This window comes from Danio rerio, chromosome 5 (genome assembly GCF_049306965.1).
Source record: "Danio rerio strain Tuebingen ecotype United States chromosome 5, GRCz12tu, whole genome shotgun sequence".
Classification (NCBI taxonomy): Eukaryota; Metazoa; Chordata; class Actinopteri; order Cypriniformes; family Danionidae; genus Danio; species Danio rerio.
In genome coordinates, this window is record NC_133180.1 from 75,955,241 (window position 1) to 75,972,395 (window position 17,155).

General features: G+C 36.7%; 1 protein-coding gene across 3 annotated transcripts; it reads left to right on the top strand.

Moving 5' to 3' along the window:
- The first annotated feature begins 1,610 nt into the window (after positions 1 to 1,610).
- dnajc25 (DnaJ (Hsp40) homolog, subfamily C, member 25) lies at positions 1,611 to 13,118 on the top strand. 3 transcript variants are annotated; one of them, XR_012405684.1, is made up of 5 exons: positions 1,626 to 1,928; positions 5,634 to 5,786; positions 7,496 to 7,966; positions 10,356 to 10,978; positions 11,105 to 13,118. XR_012405684.1 is itself a non-coding variant. In NM_001205027.1 (4 exons), the coding sequence occupies exons 1-4, from the start codon at positions 1,641 to 1,643 to the stop codon at positions 10,476 to 10,478; spliced, it is 1,035 nt and encodes a 344-aa protein (NP_001191956.1). In that variant the 5' UTR covers positions 1,611 to 1,640; the 3' UTR covers positions 10,479 to 10,808. The 3 variants fall into 3 exon arrangements, 2 of the variants coding, with proteins under 2 accessions (NP_001191956.1, XP_073805778.1); NM_001205027.1 differs by lacking the exon at positions 11,105 to 13,118 and having other exon boundaries at positions 1,611 to 1,928; positions 10,356 to 10,808; XM_073949677.1 differs by having other exon boundaries at positions 5,634 to 6,179; positions 6,327 to 7,966; positions 10,356 to 13,118.
- The last annotated feature ends 4,037 nt before the right edge of the window (positions 13,119 to 17,155 follow it).

A 17,155-nucleotide genomic window follows, 5' to 3' on the forward strand; every position in this document is an offset into this window, starting at 1 on the left:
GCTCAAGACGTCCAGTCTCAAACACTTCCATTGCTTTTTATACGTTAAAAATCACTCACAATGGTGCTTCATGTTGCCAACTGATCTTTTCTTATTCTACTTTTATATATATTCATGTACAAACTCTTTTGTATAGTAAACAGTTTGACCATTTTCTGCCGCTTATTATTATTAGTCATGTCCCCCCTAGGCAACTGAATTGGAAGTTTTAAAACAATTGCAAAAACAGGTGCACTTCAGCACTGAAGAATAAGATCAATAGCAGCCCGGCCATGCATATTGAACCTGTGGAGCTTCCGTATATAGCAACCCTGGCTCACTTTGATTACATACCCCTATATACATTTCTGGAGAGTGCAAAATACGTCCCAGGAGCTATGTTTTTTTTTGCAGTTATTGTTTTCGTGAATCCGCCAGAGGCCGCTGTCGACTGACTCACTGACTGACCAACCGACCAATCCACCCACCCTTACCCTTCTCTAAACCCAACCAATAGTATTTTGAAAAGCATCAATTGACCCGCAGATCCCTTCCCTAAACCCAACCGCAGTGTTTTGAAAAGGAATCCAAAAAAAGAAAAGCCTCACTTTTTACCACATTTAAAGATTTTACCACATTCTCACCCTGTTATTTACTTATTTTATTATTTGGCTTCTGTTTTTGTTTTACCTGTTTGCTGGAACCGTTCTTCGTCAGACTCGAAAACCCGTCATCGTGGTCAACTCTGCTCTGCATCTCTAGTCCAACAACGTACATGTCGAGCTATCGGACAAACTAGCGGGAAAGCAGTCTATATGCAGGTAAGGGGTCAGCTGGTTAGCGAGAAAAGGAACTGCGAAAAACGAAATGCAACCATACGTGTCTGGATACTTAATTCGCGATCTCCAGAAATGTATATAGGGCTACGTTTTCAGAATGAGCCATTGTGGGTGTATAGCAATACATATTTGGTTACTGTAAATTTGTTTAGCGTGTCATAGACTCAAACTAAAGACTGCCTTGATTTTCTCCAACAAAAAACCTAAATATTTTCAAGCATAAAATCAATAAATAAAATATTTTTAAATGATGCAACCATTCTTAAATGAACTAAAGTGTGTTAGCCAACGTTAGCCTATCAATACCAACACCCTTAATCTAACGTATTTACTAGACAACAACAAATTATTTTGACAATTTTAAATATATTATTGTAATATTTTGCAAATAATAATGATAGTACTTATACTATAGTCTAGCCTATATAGTTACGCTAATTAATAATAATCTTTCTAGTCACCCAAAAATTAATTTAGTATAAAGTTTGGAAAGCATTAGGGTGTGTGATATAGTTTGTCTATTCCAACAAAATGTTTTGGTTGTGTAATGGTAACTGGTCAAATTAGAAAAGCAACACAAGATTCGTAAATTAAAAGATTTTGGATTTGGGTCAGAAGCATAAAGGGCCTTCGAGGTCAGAGCTGATAAATACCGTAACATAATAAAAAACTGAAGTGAAATAAAGTCAGCTTACTCTCTATTAGAAAATGAAAATACAAATTTCTGCACAAATTGTTCATGAGGCGTCAGTTGACGTCGAGCCTTGTTCAACACGTGTACGACACGTCATCAGTACGCGACCGCAACTTCAGAATGCTGACATGGCCGCGTCCATCGAGCTGAGACTCACTTTATGGATCTGTCTTGTGTTTATTTTGTGTTTCCACTCGGTCTCCGCGCTCATTGAAGGACTATACTGCGGGACTCAAAGCTGTTATGATGTGCTGGGAGTTTCGCGCGACGTCAGTAAAGCGGAGCTCGGACGCGCGTACCGGCAGCTGGCGCGGAGGTATCACCCGGACAGATTCCAGCCCGGGGAGACCGACGACACCCAGGAATCAGCCCAGCAAAAGTTTCTGCTCGTCGCCACTGCTTACGAGACGCTTAAGGTAAGGCTAGAAAACAACCTTAAGTTTCCTTTCAAGTGTCTGTGGGATATTTTAAAGGTTCTGGTGAAATTACATATATTAACTTTGTAAATATTCGTATCAGTGTGTAAGTTTTAGTGATATCTATAGTGTGCAAAAATATAGAAGATATAACCACGAATTAAGGTAAATTTGGTTTTATATTTGCACATTTGTTAATTTAACGGTCCCTATATTGTTTAACAATGTACTTTAATTGCTCGGTCTGAATTAGCATGTAAGTATGACTTGAAAATAACATTAACACTATAATTGCCTGTTAACAGTGTTGTTCTTTGATAGTCATTGGGTGCTAATATGATTTCCTTATTTAGAATTGGCAAAGAATACCTTTTCGAAATGATTGTATTAAGGAGAAATTGTGAATGTGCGAATATAAAACAAACTTTACCTCAGTTAAACATGATATAAACACCCAAAAGATTGCAGCTTTCCACCAAATATGTCAATGGTTCTTTTCACGTCACTTCATACTTCAGTATCTCATCAAATCTTCTGACCAGTCAAGAAAAAGTAACAATTTTGCATAATTTTTTCATTGCATTTACTCAAAAATATTTTGAAAAGATTTTTAATTGTTTATTTAAAAAATCAAATAAAATGGAGTATAAGATAGAAATTTGTTTATTTGATGTACTGTTTTACTCAGATAATGAGAATATGAACTGTAAAAGACAACATATTTTAATTTAATTTATTAAAATTTGTTATTAGGGAAATACCATAGAAATATCACATAAGAAACTGTAGGCTCAGTGTAAACCAAACGTTTCCCATTTTGTGAATGAATTCAAATTATATGAAAATCTTTTAGAACAATCACAAAACAAAAAAACACTGAAAACATGTAATGCTCTGAAAACATTTAACTTCATGTAAAGTATATATTTTTTTCCTTTTTTATAAAACTACATGAAATGTACTGCCTCTTGTTTTTGTGGCATTGAATTAATAATAATAAAATGCTCTCAAATGCTCTCAAAGGCTATCAAATGCTATCTAGTATCTGACATGCCTCAAAACAAAACAGAGAGAGGGGGTAGGGTAATATCACGAGCCGGCATTTGAACTCGCGACGCCCTGACGTGCTATTGCACCATATGTCGGCGCACTAACCACTAGGCTATTGCACCGACTATTGGCTGTTTTTTAAAAGTGGGGGAGCTACTCTGTCCTAATCTCTCTTCATCAACTTTTTACTGTAAATTTTTACTTCAGAGAGAATGTGCATTAAAGTCTGCATGAAATCAAATGTATAATGTTTATTTCGCTAGTGCACATTGCTGGTCTTTAGGTGAAAAATCAATCTGTCTTTCGCTGATGACGTTCGTTTGACAGATTGGCCGAAATGTGCTTAGCCACGCCCCTCTAGCCATTAGCTTGATCCAAGTGAAAGATGAAAATGATGAAATGAGCGTAAAAATAAATCTCCGCCCCTACTTAATATTCTATTTTAATTGTAACCGTGTTGTCAAAAAAAAAACAACAACTTTGTTTTCAGGCAGATTTTAAACGAAAAATATTATATTATTAAACTAATTTTCAAGTTAAATAAATGTATTATTAAACATTGTCATTGTTATCATGCTGGTAAACTTTACTAATGTAGTGAAACTTTATTGGGGAACTTCACTTCCCTAAACTTGAATCTTGTACACACAGGCTGTATTGACCTGGGTTGCTTTGACTCTCTTATCTGTATCTGGATGTCACTCCAGCCCAGTTTCATCAGAAATGTAAATAATGAATAGAGGGACTATGCAGATTCAGCTATGATGGCGCACATTCCCCAATGGCCCGTTTCCACTGAGTGGTACGGTACATGTTGGTACAGATAACCTTTATCAGGCTTGCGTTTCCACTACTAAAAGGGTACCAATAGTGGCCGTGGCGAATAATAGAAAATTTCAGTCGACATCATTCTCGCTCAAGCAAATGTCTACAGTAAAGCTGTTTGGGTCATATATGAGAAGCACTTCTCACAAAACAGATGCATTATACACATACTTGTGTATAAATGTTTATTACTAACCTTTCTATAAACATGATTTGATTATAACTGCAGATCAATGACAGTGTGAAATAGCCTACTGTAATGTCTGTAATTATATTAAATAAAATAAATGAACATATATGAACACATACAGAGCCTTACAGTCTCTGATATGTTACCAACTACAGAAAAACTACACACACCATACATTTCGTCCTTAATTCGGTTCAAAACAACACAAAATATAGCCTACAGTCAGTGCAAACCTCTCATCTGTGTGTGTAATCTTCAGCAGCACGTTACTCTAACTCTGTTAGAGAGTCACTCCATCATTCCCAGTTCATATTAGTCCAGAAAGTGATGATAAAAAATAAAACAAGGCAGTTTGTTCACGTTTGCTGAAGAAATAATGTGCTCCTTTTTTCCCCGGCTTCTCCTTTTTTCTGCGCTTCACTCTTGCATTTGTCAGTGTCTGGCAGAATCGGGTTTCCGAAGCTTGTCAATAACCAGGCGCACGTTATTATCATCAGCTCAAGAAGTTTATGTCTTCTAAGGTTTGTTTGAGCCCGGGTCGACCATGACTCGTTATTACATGTATATATAATTCCGCTGTAATCTTCTGCTGTGTATTTCAAACATGGCTGCTCTTTTGTTTTCATTCTGGCTTGTTGCGTAAGCGAATGACGTATCTCTGTAAACCAATAGTGTTCAGTTGCATGTCTAGCTCCGCCTTTAGGTACCCTTTCTCGAGTTTGGTACAAGGTTATCATAGTTTTGGATTTTTTTTATTAGTTTTAGTTTTTATTTAGTTTTGACTTTTTGTTTTCAAATTCAGTTAGTTTTAATTAGTTTTAGAGGTAAATTTCTTAGTTTTTATTAGTTTCTATATTTTAAAATGTCTCAGTTTTAGTTTTTATTAGTTTCAGTATTAGTTTCAGGTTTTTTTAAATCAGGATATTTTTATCATAGGTTTCCATGATTATATTTACTTCTAAAAGGCTTACAGTAAGATTATGCATCACATACATTTACAAATACGAAAACGAAGGAGGTTTTTGCTGTAATTCTAGTTAGTTTCAATTAGTTTTGTATGTATGCAATACAGTTTTAGTTAATTCTAGTTTTTGAAAAAACTGTCGTATTTATTTCAGTTAACGACAATTATTTTACATTTTAGTTTTCGTTTTTTCGTTAGTTTTCGTTAACTATAATAACCTTGGTTTGGTAGCCTTTTGAAAGGGTGCCGAAAAAGTGGAACGGTTCGATTTACAGTGTAAACAACCATAAAAGCGTACAGAACAAAACTGTGCCGTACCGTACCACTCACTGGAAACGAGCCGTAAATGACGTGCATATTAGTTTACATTTAATTTTTTTTTAAAGTAATGTTTAACACATCATAGCAGCTAAAATTGTATCATTTAATTACTCACCCTCACGTTGCTCCAAAGTTGTAAGTCAATCGTTCTTCTTCAGAACACTAATTAAGATATTTTAGATGAAATCCTGGAGCTCTCTGTCCCTCCATTGACAGTTTTTAAAATTTTTCTCCCTAGTATTGTAAAATTTTCAATGCTTATAAAGAAAAAGAACGTCGTTAAAACATTGCATTTGTCTTCACCATCATTTTTTGTGCATAAGATTAATACATTTTTTAAATATTGTGCTTTCAGGATGAAGAGTTACGTAAGGACTATGACTATATGCTGGATCACCCAGAGGAATACTACAGCCACTACTACACCTACTACAGGAGAAGACTCGCTCCCAAAGTAGACGTTAGGATAGTGATTCTCGTAACTATTTGTGCAATCTCATTGTTTCAGGTAAGTAGATCTCTCATCACAAAGTGTTCAGGACATCTATTTTGGCTCACTTGCATCTGTATATCTCCCCAGACTCCCTACCCTTTAATGTGACCAGAACATGTGTGACACAAAATGGACAAAAATGGCTTTTATATATTATACATTGTAATTTTAGGTAATTGTAAAAATTGTTTGAGATTTTTTTTGAGAATTTTTCTGAGAACAGCAGATGGCACTAAAGTTAGTTTTTACCAGCAGACTGTGCTCGAGGCTTGTTTTTACCAGCAGACGGTGCTCTAGGCTTGTTTTTACCAGCAGACGGTGCTCTAGGCTTGTTTTTACCAGCAGACGGTGCTCTAGGCTTGTTTTTACCAGCAGACGGTGCTCTAGGCTTGTTTTTACCAGCAGACGGTGCTCTAGGCTTGTTTTTACCAGCAGACGGTGCTCTAGGTTTGTTTTTACCAGCAGACGGTGCTCTACGCTTGTTTTTACCAGCAGACGGTGCTCGAGGCTTGTTTTTACCAGCAGACGGTGCTCGAGGCTTGTTTTTACCAGCAGACGGTGCTCGAGGCTTGTTTTTACCAGCAGACGGTGCTCTAGGCTTGTTTTTACCAGCAGACGGTGCTCTAGGCTTGTTTTTACCAGCAGACGGTGCTCTAGGCTTGTTTTTACCAGCAGACGGTGCTCGAGGCTTGTTTTTACCAGCAGACGGTGCTCGAGGCTTGTTTTTATCAGCAGACGGTGCTCTAGGCTAGATTTTAACCAGCAGACGGTGCTCTAGGCTGGTTTTTACCATCAGACGGTGCTCTAGACTAGTTTTTACCAGGAGATCGCGATCTAGGCTAGTATTTTTTTTACCAGCGTGTTGCGCTCTAGGCTAGTTTTTACCAGCAGATGGTGCTCTAGACTAGTATTTTTTTACCAGCATGTTGGGCTTTAGGCTGGTTTTTACCAGCAGATGGCACTCTAGGCTAGATTTTACCAGCAGACTGTGCTCTAGGCTAGTTTTTACCAGCAGTTGGCGATCTAAGCTAGTTTTTACCAGGAGATCGTGATCTATGCTAGTTTTTACCAGCAGTTGGAGCTCTAGACTAGTATTTTTTTACCAGCATGTTGCGCTCTAGGCTGGTTTTTACCAGCAGATGGCACTCTAGGCTAGATTTTACCAACAGATGGCGATCTAGGCTAGTTTTTACCAGGAGATGGTGCTCTAGGCTAGTTTTTTTTATCAGCAGATGGTTCTCTTGGCTAGTTTTTAACAGCAGATGGCACTCTAGGTTATTTTTTTATTTTATTTTATTTATTTTTTTGTTTTACAGCAAATGACTTTTGCAGGCTAGTTTTCCCAAAAGCGGATGGTGCTCTAGGCTACTTTTTAAGTGCAGATAGCACTCTAAGCTAGTTATTTTTATCGGCAGATAGTGATCTAGGCTAGTTTATTTCCAGCTGATGTTGCTCTAGTCTAGTTTTTAACTAGTATTGTATGCTGTTCAAAATGAGCCTAGCCTAGAGTGCCATCTTCTGTTAAACTCTGGCCTAGAGTGCCATCAATTTCTCCAATTATTATTTTTTTCTCATTTAAACTGATTTTGTAAGTAATTTCTGAAAGATCAATATGAATGATGTATGAAAATGTGCATTAACTCAAGTTATTATTTGATTAATCTAAAGGTACCTTCAGATTGAATAACCGTAGGCCTCACAGAAGTGTTTATGTGTGTGTGCAGTATTACAGCTGGTGGAGCAGCTACACAGAAGCCATCAACTACCTTATGACCGTTCCCAAATATCGCATCCAGGCTACAGAACTGGCCAAGCAGCAGGGTCTGCTGAACAGAACCAAAGAGAAGGGCAAAAACCGGCGATCCAAAGAGGAGATCCGAGAGGAAGAGGAGCAGATCATTCGAGACATCATCAAGAATAAAATAGACATCAAGGGCGGCTATCAGAAACCCAATGTGTCTGACATTCTGCTGTGTAAAATTGTTCTGTTCCCGTACCATCTGTGCACATACGTGGCGTGGAATTTCTCATGGTTTTACCGTTTCACCATTCGCGGAGAGGAGTATGGAGAGGAGGAGAGACTTTACATCATCCGCAAGTACATGAAGATGTCTCAGGCTCAGTTCGACAGTCTGGAGAACAGCCTGATAGAGACGTTCCTTAAGCAGCAGCTCTGGATCAAGGAGAATTACGAGGTTTGAGATGATTTCTCTTTTCTCAGAGTCAGAAGGAGATTTATGTGTGCGCAGACACACAAGGAATTTTTTTTGTGGTTAAAAGGAGCTCAGGGGTACATGCATGCATACATATCAGCACAAGAAAAACAAGAAGGACATTTATAAACATGTGAAATAAAGTAGGCCGAGTGCCTTAGTGTCCCGCCAGTGACGATTTACAGCCATATCACACTGCTACTCGTATGATATTGCATTTATACAACAGTTCGATGGCATAATCATGTGTATAAAAAAGAAAATCAAACATGGAGAGTCTCAAAAACGCTTTTGTAAGAGGAACTACTTTCTTCCGTCGTTCATTCACGTCTGTAGGTGATTTCAGAACAGCAGAAACCCTTGTTACTTCTCTAACGTCACTTTAGAGCTAGTGTTTGAATGATTCTCTAGCGTAATGTCTAAAATGAAGACAAAACAGGTGATTTTACTTTGCATTTTAAGATTATGAGGTTGAACGGTGTGAAATGCCATCAGTCTACAGCAGTGGTGCTCAATCCTGTTCCTGGAGATCTACCTTCCTATACAGTTCAGCTCCTACCCTGATCAAACCCACCTGAACCAATTAATTAGGACCTGAAATCCACTTGATAATTACAGACAGGTGTGTTTGATAAGGGTAGCAACTGAAACTGCAGGAAGGTAGATCTCCAGGAACAGGATTGGCCACCCCTGGTCTACAGAGATTCCTCTATATTTCTTTGGTGCAATCGGGAGATCACAATAATTAACCCCGAAAAAAAGCAGCGCAGCCATTCCAGACTGCTGTTGTGTTTGCGTTAAAGAGGAACGAGGATGAATCCAACCTCTTATTCGCAGCTTCTCATTAGCTCTTTTCGGTCCACCTTAAAAACCGTGACGCTTCCGTTTTTCCGCTTCTTATTCACGCTTAACAGTTTTAATCTTCTAAGCTTATTATGCGGTCCTGGCGCAATCTTGTGAATAGAAAACTACAACTGTCTTTGACTAATTGACATCAACACGCTGTCTCTCAGATATGATATTTAAAAATAGGCACTATCCTTGTAAATAAATTGCAGAGTTGCAATCTAAACAACTACATTCTTGACTTAAATAGCCTAAAAAAGTACATTTTGTTGCCTAACAGCAGGAATGTTTGTCAAAATGTAGTGTCTCTCTGCTTGTTTGTGGGCGGAGTAATACACAAAGTTAAAGAGGCCTTTGTGTGCTGTTACTGGCAAAATATCTCACGGCTGTCAGCCAATCAGATTTAAGAACCAGAAAGAACTGTTGTATAAATAAGTATATATATATATATATATATATATATATATATATATATATATATATATATATATATATATATATATATATATATATATATATATATATACGCACATTTGATTTTATATATTATGCTAATTGAGTGACAGGCTCAGAAGTGTGAGCTAGCACATTATTAAAACAGCAATCTAAACATTATCATTAATATTAAATATTTAAAATATGAATTCATTGTAAATACATTTCTAATTTAACAAAATGTAATCGTAAGCTTCAAGATTATATGATTCTTTTTGTAAATAATTTAAGTCTTATTAAGAATCACTGAAAAAGTTATGACACCCTATAAAATGTTTGTTTTCCATACCAAGAAACCAAAAGTTATCTGGTCTTTGTCAGCTCCTAATTAAAAAAATAACCTTAAATGACCAACACTAATGGTCATATAGTTTTTTTCCCCTTATATCCTGAAAACTATGAAATTTATTCAATAGGGTGTCCAAATTTCTTCACACACCTTTATTAGTCAGCTAGTAGTCTATATACTGCCTATATATACAGTTGACATCAAAATTATTTGTCCTCCTGTGAATTTATTTTTCAAATATTTCCCAAATATTGTTGAACAGATTCAGGATTTTTTCACAGCATGTCTGATAATATTTTTTCTTCTGGAGAAAGTCTATTTTGTTGTAGTTCAGCTAGAATAAAAGCAGTTCTTAATTTTTTAAAAATATTTTAAAAATAGTATTATATATTAGTCTACAAAACAAACCGCTGTTATACAATGACTTGCCTAATTGCCCTAATTTTACCCTAATGAACCCAAGTCTTGAAAAATATCTAGTCAAATATTATTTATTGTCAATATGGCAAAGATAAAATAAATCAGTTATTAGAAATTAGTTATTAAAACTTATGTTTAGAAATGTGTTGAAAAAAATCTACTCTCCATTAAACATAAAAAATATAGAGGGGGCGAATAATTCTGATTCAACAGTATATGCCAATATGCGTGACGACTTTCACTTTCACATGTTTTTATTGAGTGTGTGTGTCAGTACGTTAGTGTTCAGACTGACTCCTCACGTTTGTGTGTTTCTCAAAGGCTTATAAAAAGGAGCAGGAGGAGGAGATGAAGATGAAGATGGCCACAGACTCGCGATGGAAACGCTACCGGCGCTGGATGAAGAGTGAAGGGCCTGGGCGCATCACTTTTGCAGATGATTGACCTCACTCAGACATTTACAGCTCGTGTGTGTGCGTGTGTCATTACACAGCGCTCCCTCGCACTCGTTTACAGTGTACGGTTGCCTTTTCTCATGTTAAATGAGACTAATAAGTAAAGGCTTTTTGATTGTACTTAATGGAGGATCGTTCGATTTATCCGTCATTGCATAACGAGGAAGAGACTGATCCAGTGCTGGAAAACCAATCTCAAAAACATTGTAGGTTGTTTTACACAGAAGGACGTGATCATAATAGAAACCCAGTGTTACAGTTGGTAAAACGCCTCAGTTCTACTTCTGAAGGTTTTGTCTTCTTAATAGTGTTGTCATGATACTGGAATCCTAATCAATACTGAAATTTTAAAAACGTCCATTTCCCGGTCACATTTGAGCTCTGTTGAGTGCGTCCTTAAAAGTGCTGATTTGCCATTGTGTTCACTTGCTCAACTGAAATGACTGTGATTGGCTGTGAAGGTCATCAGTTCACCACTGTTTACTGAGTGTAACCATAGATACAGGGACACTGGAGCGTTTCAAAGCTGTGAAGATCAGTCGATTCATCAGCGGATCGCTGGTATGTCAGCTTGTAAACAGACCAGCTGATCTTCACTGCTTTAAAACACTCCAGTGTCCCTGTATCTATGGTTACACTCAGTAAACAGCGGTGAGTTCGGTGAACTGATGACCTTCACGGCCAATCACAGTCATTTCTGTTGAGCATGTGAACACAATAGCAAATCATCGCTGTTAAAGAACGCGTCAAATGTTACTTCTTAAAGGGACAGTTCAATCATGAATTTGAATTCTGTCATTGTTTGCTCATCCTCCACTTGAGTTTCTTCTGTTGAACACGAAGACAGACATACTAAAGAATGCATTGAAAAACAGCCATTAAACTCCATAGTAAAAACAAAAAAGTACTATTAAAGCCAGGCAATCTTCAGAATATCTGCATTTGTGTTCAACAGAAAGATATACTGAAGAATGCTGGATAAAACATCGACTTTAATAGTATTTTATGTGTTTACTATGAATGTTAATGGCTGTTTTGTCCAGGCATTCTTCAGTGTATTTTCATTTGTGTTCAACAGAAAGTAGAAACCCTTATTAAAAGTCGAGATCTGCTTGAGTGTGAGTAAATAAATGTACATTTTTAGGTGAACTGCCCCTAATGGCTTGTTTTTTTCTTCTCTTTCATTTACAAATATAAATGTACAAGGCTGTTTACTGAGTGTAACCTCAAATATAGGGACACTGGAGCACTTTAAAGCTGTGAAGATCAGTCGATTCATCAGCGGATTGCTCGTATGTCAGCTTGTAAACAGACCAGCTGATCTTCACTGCTTTAAAACACTCCAGTGTCCCTGTATCTGTATTTGCACTCAGTAAACAGCGGTGAGTTTGGTGAACTGATGACCTTCACGGCCAATCACAGTCATTTCTGTTGAGCATGTGAACACAATGGCAAATCAGCACTGTTTAAGAATGCGCTCAAATGATAGCGGGATGTTGAATTGGTATTGAATTCCAGTATTGTGACAATACTACTTCTTAAAGCAGGGATGTCAAACTCGATTCCTTAAGGGCAGCAGCTCTGCACAGTTTAGTTCCAACTCTAATTAAAAACACCTGATCAAACTAATTGAGTCCTTCAGGCTTGTTTGAAAACTACCTGTAAGTGTGTTGAAGCAGGGTTGGAACTAAACTGTGCAGGGCTGCGGCCCTCCAGGAATTGAGTTTGACACCCGTCTTAAAGGAACAGTTCATCCAAAAATTTAATTCTGTCATTGTTTGCTCGTCCTCAACTTGTTCTAAACCTGAGTTTCTTTCTTCTGTTGAATTTAAAGACAGACATACTGTAGAATGTGTTAAGAAACATACATTAACATACATAGTAAAAACAACAACAAAAATACTATTGGAGTCAATTGCACCCCCCCCTAATCTTCAGAATATCATCCTTTGTGTTTAACAGAAAGATATACTGAAGAATGTTAAATAAAACATTGACTTTAATAGTATTTTATGTGTTTACTGTGAATGTTAATGGCTGTTTGTCCCAGCATTCTTCAGTATATCTTCATTTGTGTTCAAACAGAAAACAAAACCATAACAAAAAGTTGAGAACGGCATGAGTGTGTGTAAATAAATGTTCATTTTGAGGTGAACTGCCCCTTTAATATCACGTCATCCAATGTTTTCTTGTGTACTGTATTTGAAGGCATGTTTTTTTCTTTCTCTTTCACTTTGATTTGCAAGTATAAATGTACTCATTTGCAGACTTTCAGTGAAGTTTTATAGCTTAGCAGGACTTCATGACAGCCTGTAGACGATTAATAATACATTTGTAATTTATTACACCATCAATCCATAACCATCAAGAGATTCGAGGTGTTTTATTTATGACAACGTGCCTTTTATCAATGCTTATCATCTCTGTAATTCACTTCTGTTTAATGTTTCTTGGCCTCACTTGTAGGAAATTGTTATTTCTGTTGTTAAGTCTGTCTAGAAGAGAGACAATCATTGAAAATATATACTGGGGAAGGAGCACAAAATATGAATAATGTCACTTTTTATACACTCAGTTGGATTATTTTATGCAGTCTGGAATAAATTGGAATAAAACCAAACTAGAAAAAGAGCTCAGATATTGATTGATTGAATTGCATCTCATTTAAAATGCCTTGATTTCTGGAATCGAAATCATTCATGAAATATCGGCAGCCATACCGATATCGGCCGATAAATGCTGTTATTTTTAATATTATCATTATTACTCCGATAACAAAATTAAAGCTGATGAATTGTGTATTATTTACACATATATCAGCAATCAGCCTCCAAATTTAAAGAGTTATCGGTATATCAGTTAAAAATTATTTCCTCCATCCAGGGCATTACACGTAGTTTAGAAATACACAATTAAAGCAGTTCTTAACAAATAATATACCAGCTGCCATACCGATATCGGCCGATAAATGCTAATTTATTCAATAATATCATAATCAGTCTTAAAGCAAAATTGAAAATAAAGAATTGTACTATTTACACCTATATATCAGCAATCGGCATCCAAATTTAAAAAGTTATCGGTATATCGATTAAGTTCTTTAACACGTGATATATCTGCTGCCATACCGATATTGGCCGATAAATGCTAGTATTTTTAATATCATCATTATCAGTCTAATAGCAAAATTAAAGCTGATGAATGGCTGGGCCATTCTACAGCTTGATTTTCTTTCTCTGAAAGCATCTGAGAGCCTCCTTGGCTGTGTTTTGGATCACTGTCTTGCTGAAATGTCCACCCTGGTTCATCTTCATCCTCCTGCTAATGTAGATGTTGGACTGAAGAAGCTGATATTCATTTACACTGAGGAAGGAGGAACTACTAAGAGATTTCAGCTGCTGTCTGGGCTTTCACTGCTTTTCTACACCTCCCGTTCTTCATGTGTTCAATACCTTTTTCTCTGTGTCATTTTATTTTACTACACAGAACTTCATTAGTAAACTAATTAGATTTGTTTCCTCTGCATATCTGGATTTTTTTTTGGTCGACTTAAAAATTTAAAGTCAATGGCCCCTTTAGAAATATTTTCTCAGAAAAATGGTAAGGTGTTCAATACTTATTTGTCCTGCTGTACTTATTTAAAAAGAGCTGAATCAACACAATTATTTAGTTTTATGTTCACTCCACTTACATTCGTAAAAACAACTTTGTTGAGCGTTGAGGCAACCTAAAGGAATTGTGTGGAACCCAGCGTTTTTTACATTTTTTATATGCTGCAATAAATAGGTCAGTAATAATAACAATAACAACAACAAGAAGTTATTATTTTTTATAATACAAAAAATAGAAGTTTGAATCTAAACAAGGAGTTTATACTGATTAATAGTTGTACGAAACATTTGAATCAGTACACAAACAGTTCAGAGCGATTTGCTGTGACTCCAGATCACCACTTGAGGTCACTATTGTGCTTATCAGGAAGCCAAGCTGATTCTACAGCACAACCTCAATGATCACTTCTTCTATTGTATTGTAAAATGCACTGGAAAATATTAGAAGACTAATACTCGTCAAACATTTGTAACATTTTCCCCATTTATTTATGCTTTTAAATTGTGTTATGTGATCTTGATCTTTCTTCCAACAACTTTTAACCTTAATATAAGTGACTTTTATTTATATTTTTAATAGTTTGTAGTGCTATATTGTCTGGGTTGGTGTTGTATATTACGCTACAAACACCTTGTAATAAACTGCCAGTGCATTTTTTGTTATTTTACCGACTTATTCCTCTCTATATTATACACTATATTATTTCAAACTACTAAAATGTCAATAAAAGTTGCTTTGTTAAACTGTAGAGTTGAATTTTCAGCATCAAAAGTGGACAGAGCAGAAATTATCCCATAATGCAATTCACAACTGTAAATAAACAGAAAACACAAAATGCAGAAACTGTTAATTGACATTTTTTACAGAGCAAATTTTAATGTGTGATAAATGTAATTAGAGTGTTTTTTAATGTATTTAAATCAGACTTAATCATATGCTAACAGAATTGTTAATAGAAACAATTGTAGAAATTTAATGTTTAATTCATTCATTTTCTTGTCAGCTTAGTCCCTTTATTAATCCGGGGTCACCACAGCGGAATGAACCGCCAACTTGTCCAGCACTTTTTTATACAGCGGATGCCCTTCCAGCCGCAACCAATCTCTGGGGAAAACCGGAGCACCTGAACGCATGGGAGAACATGCAAACTCCACACAGAAACAGCAACTCACTCAGCCGAGGCTCGAACCTGCGACCTAGAGACCTTCTTGCTGTGAGGCGACAGCACTACCTACTGCGCCAATCTAATATTTTGGTTCATTCTGGATTTTATTTGTCCCGTTAAGGGCTCCATACCCCTATTTTGATCATAGTATTAGCCTTAAATTTGAAGTGTTTGTCAATCTTCGACATATTGATTGACCGTGGTTTAATGAAACACTAGCAGAGCCTAAAAAACGATGCAGGATTATTGTCAATTCCTAAAATATAACGCGATGCTGACATCATGGATGGAGTTTACTTATATAAACATATTCGGTGCTATATTTAGATCATGCAAACGTGTTTCGGTCTTGATTTCATTTAAAGGCTCAGGATCATTTACTCCACCGTATGTTGTTGTGTGCACGCTGTTACTGAAGTGAATGTGTGTCAGTCAGACGCTGAAAGATTATGGGGAATGGTGGAGTGTTTTCCAACATGTTGGAGGATTGAATGATGTGTGTATAATCAGGATTAAAGCCTCTCTCTCTCTCTCTCTGCTGTATTCAGGTCAGTGGCAGGTCAGTGTACCCGCACAAAACACACCAATCTGCTCAAAATCTCGTATATTTGACACTTCAGCAGCAGATATGCAAAAAATCATTGCTTTGCAGATGCTTCTCAGGGGTCAAATGATGCAATGATAAAGGGAAGTATTGAACTTTTATCATTTGTTCAGGAATAAATGATTACTAATACATTTGATGAATCTTACTGATAAGAAGTGTGATATATTAAATAGTTAAGTTCACACAATAATACACAAAGAGAGACTTTCACTTCACGCATAGTTTGTGAATGAACCCCCTTACGTGTTGCCTACTAGTTGCAGATGCGATCATGAGGCTGTTTTTGCGCCGAGTTTGAAGTAATCAATCAGGGAACTGGAGAAAGTGCTTTACTTTGTTTAATTTAATATAGCATATTAATAATACAATCCAAAAATTATAGTATAATATTAAGAGTTCATTTTAAGCTATCTTGTGGCCTACCTGTGGGATCGCTGAGGCCCACTGGTGCTCGACAGCCCTGGGTTAAGGAAAGGGAATGTGTGGGGGTTTATCAGTCAGTCAGTCGACAGCGGCCTCTGGTGGATTTACATAAGAAGTGCAGGAGCAAATGGCACTCGCGAGAGAAATTTGAGAACTGAAAAAGCATACGCAGCAGCCTCTGGTGTATTCACGAAAACAAAACTTGCAAAAAACGTAGCTCCAAGGATATATTTGGCACTTTCCAGAAGGGTACGTATCAATAATGAACCTGGGTTGCTTATTAGCGATCTGTGCTCAGGACTACATTTCTGAGAACCAAGAAATATGTACCCTGGACTACATTTTCTTGCAGTTTTTGTTTTCACAAATCCACTAGAGGGTGCCGTGTACATTTCTGAAAATCTCAAATACTAGTGCAGACTATCTCATATACCATTTCTCATTAATCCACTAGAGGGCGCCGTGTACATTTCTGAGCATATTCACATCCAGCTTGTTGTGCATAATATATCAGCTTGATATTGGCAGACCAACAAACACCCTTCCCTAAACCCAGCCCATAGTGTTTTTAAATGCACAACCTACCACAACAATTCTACCACAACCTCACGCTGCTTTATTGGGGTGTCTTTTTACTTGGTTTCTGGAATGATATCCGTGAACGTTATTTTGCCAGTAACATCGCACAACGGCCTCTTCACCCTTCACCTTTGTGTATTACTCCGCCCACAAACAGCAAGCAACAAGCAGAGATGCTACAGCTTGACAAATATTACTGTTGTTAGTCAACAAAATGTATTTTAAGGCTTTTTTTTAGTCGAGAATGTAGTTGTTTAGATTGCAACTATGCAGTTTATTT

What these genes read in the sequence shown, in the direction of transcription:
- dnajc25 (NM_001205027.1), top strand. Translation starts at nt 1,641, where the DNA reads ATGGCCGCGTCCATCGAGCTGAGACTCACTTTATGGATCTGTCTTGTG. An exon ending in CTGCTTACGAGACGCTTAAG is followed by an intron (nt 1,929 to 5,633) that starts GTAAGGCTAGAA and finishes TTGTGCTTTCAG; the next exon opens with GATGAAGAGTTACGTAAGGA. An exon ending in GGATCAAGGAGAATTACGAG is followed by an intron (nt 7,967 to 10,355) that starts GTTTGAGATGAT and finishes TGTTTCTCAAAG; the next exon opens with GCTTATAAAAAGGAGCAGGA.